This window comes from Pleurodeles waltl, chromosome 2_2 (genome assembly GCF_031143425.1).
Source record: "Pleurodeles waltl isolate 20211129_DDA chromosome 2_2, aPleWal1.hap1.20221129, whole genome shotgun sequence".
Classification (NCBI taxonomy): Eukaryota; Metazoa; Chordata; class Amphibia; order Caudata; family Salamandridae; genus Pleurodeles; species Pleurodeles waltl.
Genome location: NC_090439.1, coordinates 180,486,045 through 180,506,853, shown reverse-complemented (window position 1 = coordinate 180,506,853; position 20,809 = coordinate 180,486,045). Strand labels below are relative to the sequence as shown.

Sequence of the window (20,809 nt, the reverse complement as noted above, 5' to 3'; positions counted from 1 at the left end):
TGTTTGAGAACAAAGCAAAGTCACTGTCGTGTTAATAGTAAACTACCCAACTGACAACCATTGTATGTTCTAAAGGTTTCAAGCGAATGTCACTTTTGAACTGGAGGCTTCCCCTAAAAGTTGTAATGTGTCTCTTTTCTGTAACATCTGGGCCTATTTTTCGGAGTACTTGAGCATGCATTTCTGGGGAGTCTGGCTATATCAGCATGAGTTTCTGTGGCACAGCGGGCTAGGAATACATCACTGTGCATAGCCCTGCCCTTTAGAGATACAGTAAAAATATGATAAATTTGGAGGTTAAGACTGAATGCAAATCAGGAGGGAGGCTAATGGTCCCTAGATGTGAGAATCTATTGTTTAACCTATGTCTCAGATTTTGCCCTCTGTGGATTCTGGGTCTGGTGGCTCAGTGGGCTAAAGCATCCACTGCAAACATCTGTGTTTGAACTCATGGTCAACTGTTCAAATTCTGGTGAGTCCACATAGATTTTCATCCTTCTGAGTCAATAAATTGAGTACCATTGAGTTGGGTAACAGTGCACATCTGTTATTTCAGCACCAAAATACCCTTCTGAGTGAAATAGCGCTTTACAAATACAAGTTATGCGCATTGAGTGCCATCCGCACATATAGAAAACTTGATAATTCTGTCATCAAGGGCAATCTAAAGAAGTAAAGGTCTATACTTCTCATTACTAAGTTGGAGCAGTTCTAAATGTTGATTCATAAAAGCTTTTTTCCTATTTGTTCTACCACAGATCGGGAAAAATAGCATTTTTCACATGTGCAAATTCACAAAGCGAATAAGTGCATGTGCAGACTGTACAGCGTGTGCAAACTGTATTTTCCCCTTACTCAAAATCATCGCTTGGACCATGGCAGCATGCATCCCAGGTGCAGAGCTCAGGGATTTGTCTCATTCACAGACAATGATCTGCCACCAGCTCCTGTCCAATGGCAGATGTGATCCAGCGAAGGGTGAATGCAGGGGAAAGTCAATGGAGACAGGGGACAGAAATGTTTCCTGTTTGCAGGAAGTGTAGAGGCATAGTTCAGGATAAAACTTGTATGGATCCTTTACGGCCCATTCGTGCCAGTGCTCTCAGATTGGTAACAGGTAGTCTACTGACATTAACAGTCCCATTATTACATCCTCGTGGCTCATGGGAGTCACATCAGCTTGGGCACATATGCATGGGGTGCAAGTCTGAAAATGTGAACACAGCTCTTGTGCTTATGGCCTGGTTCTTCTCAGGTTGGAGGTTCCTAGTCTCAATAGAGGTCTCCGGCCGAAAAACATATCAGCCACATATTTGTTGTAGCTCACTGCCCCTTGAAAACGGACATCCTTTTTAGGTTTCGCCTGCAAGGCGCAGGCTTGTACTCTGTGGTTGCTAAGTCTTTAGTGTTTAAAAAAAAATCTTAAAAGGGCTTACACACCACCTAATACTTATCTGAACTTACCACTCGTCCATTCCATTGTCGCTCAAATTTACTTGCTTCTTATTGGCCAGCGTGTCGTGTACGTCATCGTCTGCATTAATTTCCTGCTCTTCCAGCTCTGCTTTTGCCATTGTATGGAGGTTTGACCAAGCACTTCTCCTGGTCACTGACATTGGCTGCTGAGAGTGTCCTTCCACTGATTACTCACTTGCCATGTACTTCTTTTTTACAATTTGAAAAGCCACTCCATACAAGTATGTGTTTTTGTCATCTTTTTGGTGCAGATATGACCAGAAGTACTGCAGTGCTTCACTTGTTTCACTTTCTTCTACACACTCCATATGAGTGCATGTATTTGCCATGCATGGAATTTTACCTTTCAAACTCTCCATTTGGGGGCTTTCATTATAGTTTCTTTCTTTTGTTGGTGCTTGTATGTAGTGCAAACTAGAGCCAAGGGTATTGGAGTGCTCTACGTGGCTGAACTATCGCTTGGGCTGTAAGTAGCAATGCCACTCATTTTATCCTCCTGACTTTTAAAAATGTTAATTCAGCGGTGGGTTTTTATTTTTCTTGGTTTATCTTCTCATAAACACTATACATGCATAGCAACCTGCTACAGACTGCATATGTCGCTGTATCCGATGTCTCAGGAAGATGAAAAGTACTCAAGAAGCGTTGCTGTAGCAAACATCAGCTTCTCGTTGGAACATCTGGGGCACCTCCAATACAACAACTTTCCTTTGGACTTGTATATATAACTTATTTTATTCGTTGATGTTTAGGAGAGGCTCAGTTATATTTACCTGCTTCATCTAACATCATAATTCCATAAATTTAGCTGAATTTTGCTCTTCTCTGCCTCCAAGTTACGCTACGTAAAGCACACCTGGAGTAACCACAAGAGAATACTCAGCAATCTTGTTATGATGGCAACCATCTTGGAACGGGGTGTTTTACATTCATAAAGGATGGATTATGCTGAAACAGAAATGTTTCAAGAAATTCCGGTTTAAAAAAGCACATTGATCACCATTCCGTTGAGGTAACTCATGCCACCGGAAGTCTTGAGAGATGTCGGCCTTTGATGTAAAGGTTTATGCGATATGCTGACACGGTCAGTGATTTTGAGCATGAGCCAGTCATCCAACCCCCAGCGGCGTGCTGAAGCCCAACAGTTCTGTGATGAGTTCAAAGATATGACTGCGCTCTGTGCCCCTTGCAGTGTGAAGATGAGTGAGATAAAAGAAAACACCCTGTGCGACATAGTGTTCTCAAAGTGTTGCAACATCATGCGTGTGTCGTCATGATGATGTTTCAACAAATGAGGGAATGTACTTTAAGGGCAGCATTATGGGCGTGGAATTAAATGGGAAAAAACATATTTTAGAAGACGCCTGTAAAAAGGAGGCCTTGCTGTGTGTTGTGGTCAGTTGATTAAGTGTAACTGGCTGTACCGTTGGCAGTACCTATTGGCTGATCTGCATGAACTTTTCCAGAAAGTGGATTGTCGGCCAAAGTAATTGTCTAAATTCGCTGTGAGTGATGGAATTCTACTCCTTCACTAGTCTGAACACAACGTAGTTCCCGATAGGACCAGAGGCTGCTAAAGCACTGTTTGCTTTCATAAACAAAAAGTTTGGTTTCAGACATTTTTTTTATTTTTTTGTTTTTATCAATTTTTCCATATTAGAAAGTGCCCTAACAGCTCGTCCAGCAGTAAGGCTTTACAACAAATGTGATAAAACAACTGACAAAGCCAAAAGGCAGGCAGTCAGAGTCGACCTTTGGCTTTGTCAGTGCTTGTTCACTGAATGATCCTGTATATCCCAGCACCACTTCTTGGGCTTAAAACCAAATTCCATTCAGTAAATCATAGTTTTATACTATTTTGGTTTGACTATTCTTTTGTTTAACTTTCAAAAGCCTTGCATTGATATTTGAAATCTGCTTTTTTATCCTCTTAAATACAAGGAAAGCACAGAGCCAAAACAATAATTTTGGCCCGCAGAGTAGAAATTCAGTTTGCTTGGATTTTTATTAAAATCTTTTATATTACACGAGTAATGGAATTATATACATAAACAAAGCCCAACATGGAACAAGGCCGACCTGCTCTGAAGTGGGTCTTCGTGTGGTCATTGCTACAGCATAACACACTTTTAGGAGCATTTCCTAAAAGTAGATGGGAGCTTACATGAGACCGGATATATGAGCCTTACTCTGCTCTTATATTTTCTATACGAGTATCATTTCCTTTCTTTATCACTGAGGTATAATCATTTGCCTATAAAAAGCATAGTTATTCCATTTTGCTTGCCAACAAAACCACATTGTGTGCAAATGTACTTGTGTCAATGTGAGAAATGTGTGCCACATGGTCCGACAGTAACGCAGGCTTCACGTTGAATCTCCTATGTGTTATTTCAGAACAGTCATAGCGTCCATTTAGTAGTTCCAAGAATAAAGACAAGTGTTTTCATTTATGAATCTATGTGGAAGATCACACTTAAAAGGCTTCGGAGAACTTTGTTATGGTGTCCTTATGCTACATGCAAGCACTGTTTGGACCTAGGGATCTCTCATTGGCCGGTTTTCCATCTGATACACAGAGATGCTTTGTTAACATTGCATAAATTAATATATTAGAAGTTGATGAAAGATATTTGAGTTCCACAGAAATCGATTTTTCTTTGACTAATTTGATGAAACACTGCTCAATGTAGGACGTCACAGTTGTCAAAAGTTGTCTTCTTAATGAAAAGTTTGCAAGAGCTTATTCAGTTTGTATTGATCAAGGAAAAAGTTGATCACACCTTACACCTTAGTAATGTTTTGATAGCTGGGGTCTGCAATTTTTCACATACATTGGTTAGAGTTAAATCCACATCCTTACTTCGATGCTGAACATAAAACAAGGTACAAATTGAAATTTAAGGGGAGGGACATGGGCTGAGTAGGAAGTCGATAAAACTGTGTGTACAGATTGATTTTTATGAAAGGGCAGTGAGTTCTGTGAAACTCCTTGACTTAACGTGCATCAGACATTGACTTGATTTTGAGTATACTTAGTGCTGGAGCCCTGGTTTGTTAAACCCACACTGCCTTTCTTAGGAGACATCCTACTTCGAGTAATAAACGATCGAGTAATAAACGATTCATATTTTTTATGAAATCCCAGATGCTTGTGTACGCTGAGTGATTCAGCGCACAGGCTCTGTTACTTTATGCGGGCAATTTGAAGTGGAGTGAAGTAGAATCCTAGAGATGATTGTTTGGTGTGCATGCATGATGAGTCGTGCTGTACACGGGTCTCTCCATTAGCTGTAGATTGAAATCTCTACTGCTCCCAAGCATCCAAAACATTTCATATACTTCTAACCATTTCTGAAAGAGAGTAGGTCACTCAAGGATTATCACTGTACTACCGATACTTTTCAATTTTTTTTAAAGATTGGCAAGCTTTCTAGAAATATAAGAGCAAAGATCAAAAAAGTCTGGACTATCTTCAGAGAGATTAGACCATAAATGTCTGTTTATTTTGAATGTGCTGCACCGATTTCTGCGGGCAGATCCATAGACCTTGCTCTTCCGAAGCCTTTTTAAATCTCAGTTGTTCAGATGGCTATTTCACTCCGGATGTAGTGCCAGGGTCATGGACTGAGGAACATTCACTGGTGTTTCTTTCACATACTTGGTTGGCTTCGAAATCCCTATCACCTGTTTTTTAACCCATTTTTCCTACTGTGAAGGTGCTGACAGGCGATACGCTTAGCTTTACACAATAATTGAATCAATATGTTATTTTATGACTGATGAAGAAAAGTCAGCCCATCACAGTCTGAGTGAAGCAGTGTTGGCAGTTTTGAAATCCTGCCTATCCTCCAATGGTCTGAAATGTGTTTGCTTCAGGTTAGTAGCATCTTATGAGGGTAGAATCAATGCCTGATTTTGAGAATAATAATGAAGTGAACTATTTTTAGATTATTTGCATATAGATTTATTTTATGTGGATATCCTGAAAATCTGACATGGATTCTGCCATCCAGGACCTACCTATGTTGGACAGTCTTCATGTACTTACTCTGTCAAAACCAAAGGAGTTTTAGCTAACACCTAGTTTCAGGAACCCGTGGACCAGTAGTATGTGTGTAAGATCACATGATGTGACAGTCTGTGCTGGACGTCATTCTAACAGGAGGTGTCAACTGCCTAACTTGGAGCAATAATAACAAGCATTGGGAAAGTCAGTAGTCTTGCCTTTGGGATCTCTTGGCTTTGCCAAGACATTTTGGTTGGAGGGAGAAGCATGCGAAAGTGACAGCAACACAGGTAGCCAAGGAGAAGGATAAGAGGATGAGAACAATATGAAGCATGGGGAGTGCTAGGGAAGAAGTGCTCAAGAAAGAAACACAGAGTGAAGGGTTGGGCTTTTGAAATAGCACACAGGGAGAGAAGGAAGCAAACAAATGAGAGTGACAATAAAGTCAACCAGGGTAGGCCAGGAGCGGGCTGTAAGCCCCTGCAAGTTCTTGATAAGCCCACAATAGGTCTTTTGCAACTGGTCTCCATTCATGGGGTAGCTTCAGGGAGGAGAGCTGTATAAGGAGTCACATGCAGGGATCAGAGCAGGCAGCAGCGGCTCCACCATTAGGGCAGATTAGCATCACCTCCCCTGATGCAAGTGCAAAGAACATGAAAAATAAAATGGGAATAAAAAGATTTTATTACCATTTTATTTTTCATCCTGCCAGTCCAAGCCAGGTCTGATGGGCGGGCTATTGCTGCTGATTGGCAGCAGCAGGGAGGAGTGGTAGGCATATGTTGGTTTGGCTGGGTGTCTTGCGATGGCCAGCCCAACATGCACACTTTAAACCTCTCCAACCTGAGCTGTGATGCACATCGGGTGGAGGGCAAACACAAGCCAGCAGTGCCTGAGTGTGCGCCGAGCCACCCCACTTTAACCAATCCTAGCACTTCTCTCATTCTGGTTAATAGTATTGACAGCATAAGAGCAACTTCTGGGCTTGTTAGAGGAGTTGACTAAACTCTGGAGTCATATGCTGGAGCCAGGGACTGCTCGGACCAGAGAACAACACAAAGGCAGTGGGTAATGCACTTTTAAAGTTCTTATTGTTAATTAAATGTTCCTTTTGACTCACTAACCAGCACTGTGGGAAACTCACAGCTCCAAAGCTCTCAAACGTGGCCCGTTATAAACTCTGTTTGAAACGGAGGATGATTGAGAGCTTTGGCGTTGAGCCTAAGAGCATTGCTGGTTTCTAACAGTGCCTGTCAGGGAGCCAAAGTATTTGCCCTTGCCCGCTACCTTAATTTGTCAGCAGCCGCCGCTGTGAGCAGGACAAGATGGTAAGTGGAAGCACAGAGCGCCCAGGGTACATGTATGGTAGGGCGAGGCATGGGGCATTGGTGATTATCAGCACCGTTAGGTTGGGGCTATAAAGTGGTATCCTAAGTGCAAACCCCTCTACAGATAACATGCCCTGCGCTTTCTGCAAACACTGCTTTCACCTAGACCCTGCCCTGCAGACTGTTGAAAGCCTTTCATCCCTACACGTGGCTCCTTCAGGCTGTGAGGGCTGATGGAGTCTGACTGTTAAGAGCAGTCAAGGCATTACCAGCGTCTGAGGCCTGACTGCAGCGCTGCTGCTGGCCTCTGGGACGAGGCCTGTAGAAATAAACGAGGCTTGGCCGCCGATTTACCTCGGGCCGACTGGTCGGGCCTCTGCTAGCAGAGGGTGATTGAGAGTGTACGTTGGCAGTCTGTCCTATTATCATGTCGTCGTCTCATCAGAGATTTATTTTCCAGCAAGTCCTATGCTTTCTAGCGTTAGCTTTTTTTGAGCTCGTGGTTCTTAATAATGATGGTTTCCACCTGCATTCTGTGAAAGCTAATGAGGGGAATTAATGTATATGCGCTACTTGGAAGACATACTCGACTAGACTGCTTTTATTGAGCCAATCTAGGGACGAGGCTGTTAAAGTGCTCCTAAAAATATAGATGCCTTAAAAGTCTCTGCGTAGTTACGTAAGGAAAGGGTTCTGTCATGGAAACTGCGCTACTGCTACACCTCGTTAGATTTTGGCTAGATTCCACGATTAATCTTTTAAAACCCCTTTTTGTGAGCCGAGGAATGATCAGCTGGTTTTGCTAAAATGGAACCTATATGTGCTGGAATCGGGAGAGTTCATGAAGTGCAAGTACACATATTTTTGTAAAGTGCAATTGAGAATATAATCTAATGAAGTCATGTGTGAAATGTCACAGCGCTTGCTGCATAATCCTAGATTAAAAATAAAAGAAGCATGTTTGATGCCCATATCTCACCTCGCCTGCTTTGCCGCGCATTGCTGAGCATTATCGGACTGAAAAGGGTGGTGCTTCAGCTCCATGCGTGGTGCACATTGCTGCACCTGCATAGTTGCTAGTTGGGGCATTGCCCAGGTTGTCTCTTCAGTGCTTCTAACCTCATTGGTTACAGCAGACGGAAAGACATTACATTCACAGCCCCCATTTGAAAGAAATCACTTGTTAGTTGCCTCTGATAGTGTCAGTTCCATTTCTTGGTGGGTTTCCATGGTCCATAGACAGTCGTTTTTGAGTGGCTGCTGCAACATGCTGGTCTGGCTATTCTGTCAACAAATAGCAGAGAAACATACGTATGTGTGCACAGGTCGTCCATGTGCCACCACTTGAAGCATTACATTTAAAGGTGATTGCTGGCAACAGTCGCCTACCTGCTCTCTTTTTTTGCATTTACACCAAGTAATACCATTGTGTTCACAGAGTGATTATCACAATTTTGCATTAGTTTTTTTTTACTTCCTCTTATAGCTTTATTTCGAACAAGTGGCCTCAAGTGTTTCACAGCAGTATGTATACAAAAGTGGCAGGGCACTTCAACTTCGGCATCTTAGTTTGGACGTGTTATGGAGGTGTGGCCAAGTTTTAGCTAAAAAAGGTTGATGTACTAGTTAAGTGCCGCCCTCGTTTTCCTGCTGCCCCCAGATCTTTGGAGACCTAGGAGAGGCTGAAGGTAGAGACTGAGAGCTCTAACTGCCATTTTGCCTCCACATTTGGATCTCAGGAGACCCTGTGGCAGCAGTGAAACAGAGGGGAAGCAAGCACTTCACCTGTGATGTCACAACAGTGGGTAATCACCTTGCTTATTCACTGGTGTTGGGCCACTGCAATGAATAACAAGCACTGGCAAAGCCAGTTGGCTTTGTCAATGTGTTTTAGCGATGTTGTACACCAGTGTAGCTGCTGTTCAGCATGGCTAAAGTTAGTGGCATAGAGAAGGGTTGAATGGGGTGTTGTATAGAGGAGTAGTGAAGAGTGGTGTAGAGTGGCAAAGAGTGGAATAGAGTGGCAACGATTGGAGTAGAGTGGCATAGAGTCAGGTCTTATGGAGTGAAGTGATGTGGGATGTTGTGGATTCTAATGGAGGAGCATAGAATGGACCAACATAGAGTGGAGTAAAGTGGCATATAGTGAAGTGTCGTAAGATGGAAAGTCGAGTGGAGAGTCGTAGAGTGGAGTGTTGTAGAGTAGTGTGGAGTGGAGTAGAGTGTAGTGTAGTAGCGTGGAGTAGAGTAGAGTAGAGTAGAGTAGAGTGCAGCAAAGTACAGTGTAAGAGTGGACAGGCATAGAGAAAGGTGAAATAGAGTGGAGTGGAGAGGAGTGGTGTTGCATGGAGTGGTGAAGTGTAGAGTGTTGAAAGGTTTTATTAAGCAGAGTGTTGTTTAATGGAGTGTCGTAGAGTGATCTAGAGTGAAGTGGCATAGCGTGGCATTCATTTGTGCTTTCCGAATTCTGATGTATTCTGAAATATTTCACAGTTAAGTAACATAATTTAAATGTTGATGTGTGCTAGAAAAAACATTCTTTCCCAGTACCCAACTATATTGTTACATAAATTGTCTCATTTTTAAGTCAGAGGAAAAAAAAAAGTAAACATCAAGCTCCATCGGAAGACAGAGCTTGGCATTTGACCTCTGTCTTTAAACGCACAGCAAATGTGACAAGATAAGAACAAAATTTAAAGGCCTGTTTGCAGAGAGTGAGCAATCGTGGAAGAAAACAAGGAGCAATGGTGAACGGAATATGCTCCACAGGAGGGACAAAGACATGTTGGACAGCCTAAAACAAATATAGCAAGCAAATAGAAAGCAAACAAATGTGTTTAACAATCCACAAAGACAATGGTAAGCAATTGGCGTAATGCATTGCTAGCAAAGCTTTCAGAATGCCGATAAGAAGTCTTTTCGCAGTCAACCCTGTCTGATAGGCTTTGACCTAAAAAATATCTCAATCCAGTTGTTCAACATAAAGGCTTATTAAGGAAGCCACATGTAAAAAAAACTATTGAGCATGATCTATAAAGCAGCTTGAGAGGTGAATTTACTGTCACGGAAGATAAACAACATTTAGCTGAACTAGATGTATTAGTACAGTTTCAGTTTTAATTGCCAGGCAGTGAACGGTGAGAGAGAGAGTTGTGTAACTGATGGTGGACATTGCAATTTAGTAGTCAAATTGAAAGACTAATCAAAGCCCTGAACCCCTTATTCAGCAGTCTACACATATCATCAAAACAATGGTAACTCTTGCCTATCTGTGAAGATCATTTTCACTGTACAGATTGGAATACAAATATATAGTGATACTTTGAAATACAAAACGAAAATATGCATATTTTAAACAAGTACCTGATTGTTTTTATTCATACATTATGCTATAATTTTTCAGCCTAAAGTGCCTAAGGAATCTCATAAAAGACATTCAGAAGAAAGAAGGACTTTTATTTCATGTGAAGGTGTCACCAGAAACTTCTTTGAGAAAATGGTTAAACAAGTGGGTAAAACCTACCAACTTAGCAAAAGGAGGTCTTCTTGTGTCAAATGACTAATATCATCTGGACTTCTGTAGGGCGAGTCAGACCCTTACCATTCTCTAGATGGGTAATAGTTTAGGTCTGAATAAAGGACAGTAAAATCAATGTGAAAATATGGATTAGCTGTTAAGATACATCAACGCCTTAACCCTTTCACAAGTATGCCAACAGGAAGTTGCAATCCTGATAAACGCTCACAATGAAAATCTATTTCAGGGACATGGCATGGCTGCCATAATCTAGGGTTGGAAAAATGCAGAAATGCAACACAGTTAGCTAGTAACCTGCTCTGGCAACCAGTAAGACCAAGGATACAGCTTTATAAGCTAGGACTAGCATCTCTTGGCAAATCTAAACAAAGTCCCGTAATTTATAAATAGGGGAGAGACACAGTACAGAGTTGTGATACTGGGTAAATGGGACTCTAGACTGGATTAAGATCATTGTAGATATGGAAATCTCCCATAATGAAGAAAGCCATAGAAGAGGCAGGTTTGAGTAAGTAGATATTGAGCTATAATAATACAGAATCAGGGGCATTATATATGAACCTCACACTACCCCCAGCGATCCAGAAGAGTAGACAAAGGAAGTACATTTGTTTAAAAACGAATAAATATTGAAGGTGTCCATGGATATGGGAATACTACTCTCTCCTTTTGAGGTTGCTATACATTTATAACCCTCTTAGATAACCTTGGTAGCATATATCAGTTGTACCTTGGAGGGATTTTACCACTTATTTCCCCAGGTTTGTTTAACTTTTGTGAGGTGAAGAGAGTGGCAAAGCTGTAGAGACACCTTCATAAATCCACTGGACACACAACAAATAAATAAAGTAATTGGCGATAAAGAGAGTGTGGGAGGGTCAGCAGAACATTTAACTCTTCGTCAACCTGCCTGCATGGTGTTGGTGTTGGTGGTACCTGCTTACTCCAAATGGTGTTATCCACCAGAGAGACGATCTGATAGCACAGTTGTGGCAGTATCTTCAAGAGAAGAGAAGGAAGCTGGCATCATACTGTGCAATGTTTGCTGATGATGCCCACAACAACTTCCATTCTTTTGCACTCTTTCCTGTGCATCACTTATTTTAGCCATGGCAAGATATTAAAAGATTTCTCGATCTGTTGCTGCAGGAACAATCAGTGTGGCAAAGTTAATGTTTCCATGGATCCAACTGTGACTTTCTTTGAATTGCATGGAAATATACTGACTCTTGAAATAATTAGCTGAATCCTTAATGATACGAAGAGAATTCTTTTCTATTTAAACATTCACACAATGAGACTCGGGCCCTTAAGAACCAGAGTGAAATCTTCAACTAGTGACACAGCAAATTCATCAAGGTATTGAAGGTTACTGGGTAAATGCAGTCATGTTATTTAATTTTTATTGCATAAGTGGCATTTATGACCTTTCATAAGATGTCAGCTGAATGCCTTACAAGGTTCGCACAAACATGCATTTGCAATTCAGGGGGTACATAAATGGATAATGCAGTGTATTTTAAATGGGATGAGAGAGTTGCAGTGGGAATCAAATACTTATGTTAAGTAGTAGGTGGTTATAGGCAAGGATGCATTGGTAGTAGTTACATTTATTACAGTCTGTTCACTTAGTAGCATACTCAATGTTTGAAAGTGCGTTCTTAGTACTGAGCTCTGGCAAACACAAACCATCACAAACGTACCTCTGACCGGACTGAGAGTAACATGAAGTATGGTAAGTGACTACTATGCCATCCATGCCCCAGACCTCAATCGAAGGATCAATTTCAACTAATCCAATATCCATCAGTCTGCAGAGGCCTCATCCTTGTCCAGAGAAAACAGTGAATGACATGTGGGTTACGGAATAGCTGTCTAAACCAGAAATTCCTTGTCTCCTGTTTCAGTACTGCAATGACGGAAACCATAAAATTTTGTTTGATACAATGAATGAGAAATTCTTCAACATCCAGCAATTGCAGGAGATAACTTTCAATTTGCAGATGTCAGACATCTCGTTGATTAGCAGAACCAAAGTTCGGGATGGGGCAGCATGGCTTGAAACTTTGCATCAGTGTGTAGACCGCACCGCCTCGAGACCCATTCGCTCAAGAGTTTGGTGGTTACCCGGTCAGCGTTTTCATTGCTTGCTGAAAAAAGAAAGTTTTCCAATCATACCACAGGCAAACGTTAGTGCTGACTGTCATGTCAGCTCATACTAAGGAAATGTTATTACTGCCTTCTTCGGCACATTTAAAGCAAATAGCCGTTACACCTGGATGTGGATATCTGTGATGGTTTCTTTGTAAGTGAAGAAGCAACCGATTTTCAGCTGTTCTAATTACAGTTGGATTGTGGTCGCAGGTGATCAACCATCGGTGTCTGATCCCCACCAGCTCGGGCATTGCCATTTTGCTGTTTCACGATCTGCTGAAAACATCTAGTTTGTAGAGAAGATACCAGAACGTCTAACTGCTTGGCACTCCTGTGTGTCTCCGTGATTGCATGTTGTGGATAATGTGGTATCAGACCCAAAGCCTTTAAGGTCTAGTTTTGCACACTTCTCCAGAACAAACGTATATCTCTTACTAATCCACTACCAATAATTCCTGGATTTTCTCTTGAGAGAAAATATGCTTTGAAGGCAAAAGAGATGTACGTATCGAGAGTCTGTTCCTCTGTGACTGACCTGTTTCTGATAGGCCCATGGCCTACCTCTCTACAAGACCATGCAGACATAACATTTGTCAAAGTGCCTTATCTGGGGGACCACCAGCTTTATCAGTGGACTCTAGTGGCACTAGTTGAAATGTAACCCCAAAAAGGCCAGGATAGGCACAAAAGTATAGCAAGTGTGAGAATTATTGTACTATATTCCTGTAGTGTTTTTCACACCACAAAATGTGGACTTGCAATCTGGTAGAACATGCTGCCGCCCTCCCAGAAACCAACTGGTGTAGATCTGACTATAGTCGTAGGTTCCACAAATAACTTTTGAGCTCCTTCACTGTGTCTTATTGGTTAAAGGCGAAGGCTGAGACACCACAGCATAGACTATGCAGCCAAAGAAACGTTTTCATTCCAGCAGAACACATTGACATAACATGTAGAAAGTGTTAAAAATGTAGTTCGTTTGTCATGTCCACATGTTTTCTATTGTATTTCATGTGAAATGCCACCTACATCAGTTGGGTCATGATCAGAACACAACCCATCCTTGTACCTTCAAGATGCTTTTGTGTGTGCCCTGTGGTGGTTTAGGTTCTGCAGAGTGCATACAGAAAGATACATCAGGACCCTTGAAATGGATTTCTCCTGAAACACCTGAATTCGATTTTCAATTCTTATCGTCTGCGTATACATATCTGCTGAGTTAAAACAATCCTTATATCCTTCTGCGGCAGATGACATGAGTACCACTGAGTGGGTAAAAACAACATGACTTTGCTTTGTTTTTTTGTATGGTCAATATTATCACTATTATGCTAAGTATACATCAGCATTCATGCTAAATGGCTATTTGAACTGATCTGATAGCAGGAGTGAGTGTTCATGCTTTAGACACTGAATGGGAAGCATATTTATGAGGGAAGTTGTACTAGATATTTCAAGTTTGACAGCTCCAAGTACAGTTATGCATTTGTGCATTACACACAATTATGAACGGCCAATATGTTGATTGTTACTTGGTAGAAACCCCTACCAAAGATCAAAAGAATACCTCAAATACATTTCCGCGAGTTTCATGGCTATCCTGCAGCAATGTTTGAAGCCTGCCTTGCTGGACAATTTTCATACTAGCAGTCTATATAAAGCTACTTTTTCTTTACATCTGAGACGTTACAACATTTGGCATCCCTGCTGTCCCATCTATTCCTGCATGTCTCCCTGTAAGCCAAGGTGACCTAGCTGAAGGTCCCATAAATCTGACAATAGCCCGATCACCAAGCATGGCAAGCGGACTGAGGGGGTTTGTGGAGCAGCAGATGCCTGGCTCCTCTCCAGGAAGAACAAAGTAGACCTTAAAGAATGTTAGGCCCCTTCCCTTATGAGAAAGAAGAATCAAGCCATGCACAAAGCCCCCTTGCTTCTCACACAGAGCACCTCATATGCAGTCACAGAGCATGAAAGGGGCAGGGCGGCGTGTGGAGGAGGGGAGGGGGGAATAAACATAAAAAAAAAAATCTAAAACTCTTACCTGAATGCCGTGCGCCGTTCCGCTCTTCTGTCTCCTCTGACTCCTCGCTGCAGGCACAGGCTCCAAGCCTGCCCTGCAGCCAATCCTGACATTGCTCAGAGCAGCATCAGTGTTGGCTGGGGGCACCCAGCCAGGGCGCTCCCAGGTAGACTGGGAGCCTGTGCATGCTCTCTCCAGCTCGGCAACTGTGTTGCTGAGCTGGAGGGAGCCTACTGCGCATGTGTGTTTAGCCTGCCTGAGACGGCCGGACAAAAATACATGCGCAGTGAGGGGGAGTGCTGTGCACTCCCCCTCACTGCTCGTCACCCCGCGGCCCCGCCCCTTTACCAGAAAACAATAATAAACCCAGTTTATTATTGTTTTCTGGTAAAGGTTTTGCAGCTGTCACTGCTGGCAAAAGGGGGGGGGGGGTCAATGCTCTTCCGCCCTAGTGGATGAGCTGCCCCTGCTCATATGGGTAAGTAACCGTGCACCGCCGAGTCTTGGTACATTCTGTGAAGCATTCTGGCTGGCATGGGGAGTATAAGGCAGGTACTCATTGCCTCACAGTATATATCCCGCCCACAGCTGCTACGGTTGCACTAAAAGCCTCCTTGCAGGAACTACACGTTTTCTGGATCTGAAAACGACCTCCTAGCGCATAGATCTCTATTGCTCATAGCAGTAGCATATCTCAATGCTTTACAGGGACTGGTTTAGGGCTGAAAGAGGAGGTATTTACCAGTCTTTATTGTAATATTTCAATGCTCCAGAGAAAAAGAGCCATCTCAACAGTAAAGGTGTTGATGATGGTCTGGCTGGGAGGTTCATACTGACCGATAGGGCAGTCAGGAAGTGCCAGGTGGGCTGAGCTCACAGGTCAGTGTGTCGGATGTATTTTGGCTGCTTGCACTATGGCCTTCTGGGCTGATGTTTGCTGATGCCTTCCCTGATATCAAAATAAACATCCCCTACAGCAAGCTCAAATCCATGCAGTCTTCCATGCCATGCAAAACATACATTGTGTCAAAACTTTCCCAGTTTTCAAACATGCGCCAGACACATTTTTTATTTTCTAATTCACTAATGAGGCCACTTTTATTATGGTGCCTAGGCCTATTTTCCCTCCCAGCCCGACACTGCTGGCTCGTGCATGATCATGGCTCTAGAATTTGATGTCCACTTTAGAGGCTTGTGCACAGAGAACTACACTTATAGTGTTTGTAGTAACAGGAAGTAATTAAACAGCGATTGGTGTTAGAAAATAACTTGAATCTCACTTATATTTTGTTATGCTGTGTGGTAAACCCAATAGCTCGATAAATAATGTGCTGCTGAAGCCCAGACACCGAGGAGCCGCTGGTCATTTAGAAATAGTGACTGTTGCACCTTTAAAAAGACTTCACACTTCACAATTCCAATTTCCCCAAATCCTCTTTATATGATCAGTACAGTTTTATGTCTCATGAGTAAGCTGACAAGATGGTGGACCTTGTATTCCCATGGCCTACCCTTGTTCAATTTGTCTCCCATTGTTTAATTTATTGTAATGTGGTGATTCATCTCATGCGTTCTTCCACCTTTCTCTTTATGTCCAATTGCACGGCTCTTTTCCCGGTCTGCCCACAGAGACGAGGAATATGAAGAGGAGGAGGAAGACCTGCCAGTCACAGAATCCAATACAGAGGATGAGGGGGAGGAAGAGGCCTCTAGACAGGTGGAAGCCAGGTACCAGGTTTCGGTGTCCTCCCAGCCTGACCTCACCTCCGAAAACTATCCCCTTCCGCCTTCCACTAGCAATCCCAAAGACTTACCAAATGCTTCACCTTCCTTTCCATACCCTTCCTTCATCCTTTAAGAAGTAACACTGATAGTTCATAAAATAATGCCATTAATTGCATTATTTTAAAGAAATTCCTTTGGTAACTACTGATATTGATTGACAACTAATTTACAAAGTTATATGTTAAGATTTGTGCCCCTAAGTTACCACCTGAGGGAGAAGTTCAGCTAACTCTTGGCTGGTGTAGCCACGCCTGATTATCCAGAAATACATTTACAAAGTATCTAAAAACAACTCTTTTGAACTCAATTGTTGATTCAACTATTTGTTTCATATTTGCAGAGCCTGGTCAAGAAATTAGTTTTCTAAGTGGCCATGACTGGTGAAGGGGAAATACCTCACCCACTGCAAATATTAATTTGAAAATGTCCACACTCTTTGTCATAAGCCATTGATTTTATTTTGTCCTAGTGTATAGAACTACACAAAGAGGGTTGGCAGAACTTCAGCTCTAAACCACAGTTGCCTTTATCACAAATACATATACATATAATACAACTGTAGTTTTATATGTGGAATATATTTCCCCATATTTGCAATGTTCTGTTCTGGGAGGCTTCCGAGTGTGCTGGGAGGTTGGTCCTTGTTGCGGTCACGCTGTTCTACTCCTAGAAGCACAATCAAAGGCAAGTATTTTTCTTCACAATGAATGACCATTGGGTCACACCATGAGACAGGTTTAACAAAGAAAGCATGAGCGGTCTTGTAGTGTCTTGTATACCTTTCAAAACGATCAACAGCTCAACTAAAAAAAACTTGTATAGTGCAGCACTGCAAACGTGTGGAAAAGTGAAAACTGAGTACTTTTTTATGACACCGGGATTTGGCTATGTTCCATAAGGTGATAAAGAGTGTACTCCAGAGCTTTGGTCGTTGGACAGTAAAGACTGTCTCCTTTCCAGCCGCTGTGAGTGTAAATGATGTAGAAAAACATGTTGTGTTTGCTCCTAACCCTATTGCAAACCCACACAATTCGAGTCCCTTGACGCTAACTTGGTGCATGAGCCATCATTCTAGCATTGTAAGATGTGCTTTCCACTCTGAACTTAACCGTGGTGATCACTGTGAAAAGATGAGCAAATATAAACACTAGCTTGAGTGTGCATTAAGTGAACAAATGTTGCTTTAAATTGAGCACCTTCGTTCTTTCTGTTTCCGTAAAGAACACGGACCATTAAGACATGATTGCTTGAGGAAATGTCTGAACGTTGAAAGAATATATGTCTTTGTTCTGAGCCTTACAAAATGTCCTTTTAATGTCAATTTCACCGCCCTACTCCTTTTCGCTTCCCCATCTACTCTCTCTTGCAGCGAAGTGCTCTCTTCACCAGAAGTAGAGCAGGTTGAGAAGGAAAGTGTTTCACAGAGTTTTACTGCTTCGCCTGTTCTCAGCCCGGGCTCACAAGTGGATCTGCCTCCATCCAACCCAACAGCATCCAATATGCCCACCATGTCATCGTCTTTGCCTGCACCTGTGTCAAGCCATTCCACTCTATGTTCAACATCTGCTTCACCATCATCTTCGTGTGAGCCTGCCCTGCTCTCTCTCGGCTCCTCCCAACATTCAGCACTATCCCCCACCCCAAAGGCATCCCCATCAGTGGAAAGGCTGCCTTATATACCCCACAGTCCATTTAATCTCTTCTCCTATGACTTTGACGATTCTCCAATATGCGTGAAGGAAAAAGAAGCCGAGGGCATGCAAGAAAACAGGTAGATTGGCCACATCTGGTTAGTAATGCTTATACTGGTTATTTGTTTTTGTTTCCGACTCGGTGTATGTAGACCTGCCAAAATTAACCTAACTCGCCTAGGTGAGTTCTGGGCATGGGTACAGGTATGTATCAGTTGGTTTTCTGAGTTATTTGTTAAGTTGAAAATAATCTTTTCCAATAACTGTTTACCAATCATTCACTTATCACCGAACCTGTAATTTTCTGCCTTGTGTTTTGATTTATGAATCAAGACCAAGGGCCTCTGTTTGACTAATGGTGCCATTAATGGGATTTGCCGGCATCACTTCAATTATGAGTCTGGCAATTACAGTTCAACTGGAGTCTTTCACTAAGGGTATGCCTGCTGAAATATCCAGGTGTAAAACTGAGGGAAAATGGGACAATTTGCTACGGCATTACTGATTTCCCCCGCCAACTCCTCTTAATTTCCAGCTATTCCTCGGGGTTGCTGTTGCTCGAAGTGTCAACGCCTCCAGTGAGAAGGGGAAAGTAGCTATCCCTGTCCGGGGCAATCATGGTAAGACCAGTCACACAATGTAGGCGGGCCTGTCTTTACCGAACAGCACAGTGTTTACGTTGATAGTTCCATAGTACTGTAATGGGTACAGTCCATTAAAACAATAGGCTCCGATGAGCATTAAACAGCGTAGCATTTATGTAAACCCTGCCTTGTGATTTTAATTTCACGAATTACGCTAATTATTTCTTCTCAAACGATGCCCGATCACTCTCAATGCCGAGCGATCATTTAGAGGAGCAATGGTTTGTTTAGTACAGCGCCATGCTGTCCAGCTTGTCAAGAAAATCCGTCTCAGTAAACGAGCCTACCCCCTTCCTCTCTGGGAGTCTGATTCATCATTTGGAAGTGTGCTTCCGCAGAGTACAAAATTAGTTTAATTTGCGAACGACTGAGTCTGTTTCCAGAAACATAATTTATATTAACAGCATGAAGGAAACTGGGCAAGAGTTTTGCTTGCAAGCTGGGCCCTTTTTCCACTCAGAGCGAAAATGCGGCGCTTTTAAACAATCATGTGTGCTAAGAGAACCCAGTCTGCTTGTTTGGAAGCTAATGGTTTGACTAAATCAAGAGAAAACAGGTGCCTAGTTGCACAACACCCCACACAATTCACAACATCACTGAATTATGTATCATTGAAAATGAATATTGAAGGGCATGATTCATGCATGGTATGCTAGATTTGTGCCTGTGGTCGCAGGAGGTGGGCATTGGCACACGATTTTATGGACTAGATACTTTGGATGTGTTTTGACACCGAATAAGAGAGAGAGTAAGGCAAAGAGTGACAAAAAATAAAGATTTAAAAAAGGATAGCAGTTGCAAGGGGAGAACACAGGGAAGAAGAAGGACCATCAATGCTAAACTAGAGACACGAAGTGTGGGGAGGTGGAAGAAAGAGGCATGAGTTGGAATAAAGCCTATTGGCTTGGTAACCTTCCTGATTGTCAACCCCAGTAGTTGGAAGCAGTGACTCCCAAAGAAAAACTTTGCATCTCCTGCCCCTTTTATACAAATTATTCACCGCATCGTTCAAATTATTTTACTGACTTTAGGGTAAATGTTGGCAATCTGTGAATAACTTGGATACATTCAATACATACATACATTCAGTTTATGTAGCAGAACGATTTTATCATTGATAAAACAGTACCAAGGGGTTTCTACCATAATTAGATCCAGTGTCTTGCCATGTTTCACCACCGTGATTATTTTAATTAATTCAAATTTACAATTTAGAAACACTACTGAAAAAAGCCTCATTTAAGAACTCCAGCTACAGAGACCTAATCTGTCTGTGAACAACTGTGAATATTTCCCTCAGCTGTTAGTAAAGATATTTTGATTCTTCATATCAAGAAAGCTTATATATTGACTCAAAAAACAAATATAAGACTTGGATAGATGCCACAGTGCCTCTAACTCTTAGGACCTAAATACAAGTGGCCCACTAATGGCTTCTGTAGTAGGATGTCTGCACACCTAAATACTGAAAGTCATGCTGCAGTGTTCAATCTTAGATTTATTTCCGTTATAACTTAGTGGTGAGGTGGAAGGTAAGTGTCCCACCAGGAGCTGTGATGTTCCTGTAACACGCGCCTTGGTAATTACGACTGTCAACACAGACCAGCATAGAATCTGGACAACCACAGAACCCTAGAACATACCGCTAAAGAAACAGGGATGCTCTTAAGGCCAGAAGGTAATACTATACACATACAAAAAACAACAGGCTACTATAGTGTCACTGACAAATTTATATACAGGACATATTATTGAAGTGTGATATAAGTGATCCCAAAAAGAATACATGACTGCAAACCTCCAAAGAATATATGCTTTACTGGGTGTAATGTAGAAGTTTGATGATCCAAATAGGTAATGAGATCACTGATATGAGCAGAGGAAAGAAGGCATTCATTATCCATGTACCACTTTTTATGAACCACGAGCACTTAGTCAAACAATGTCAAATTTCTCCAGAGCCAAGGAATAACTAAACCTACATAAAAGTCAGAAATCAAGTAAGATTGTTTTACCTTTATTTGTTTCATGTCCATACAAAATTCTTTTTGAAGTCCCCATGTGCAGGCAAGCTGTGGAGCATTGCTCAGAGGGCCGCTCATTCAGAGCACTGAAATGCAAAATATTGGCTGATTAAACTCGATTAGAAAATGGTAGATTG

At 42.1% G+C, this 20,809-nt stretch overlaps 1 protein-coding gene across 8 annotated transcripts in view; it reads left to right on the top strand.

The window, feature by feature from the left end:
• The window catches only part of FHOD3 (formin homology 2 domain containing 3), a 1,176,281-nt gene that overhangs the window by 849,068 nt on the left and 306,404 nt on the right, over window positions 1-20,809 (top strand). For 3 of the 8 annotated variants that reach the window (XM_069219602.1, XM_069219604.1, XM_069219603.1), the window contains exons 11-12: window positions 16,158-16,256; window positions 17,683-18,084. The exons of 4 other annotated variants lie outside the window; for them this stretch is intronic. In XM_069219602.1, coding sequence (XP_069075703.1) covers window positions 16,158-16,256; window positions 17,683-18,084 — 501 coding nt within the window. The remainder of the gene's footprint in view (window positions 1-16,157; window positions 16,257-17,682; window positions 18,085-20,809) is intronic. One more of the 8 variants, XM_069219605.1, reaches the window with a different exon arrangement.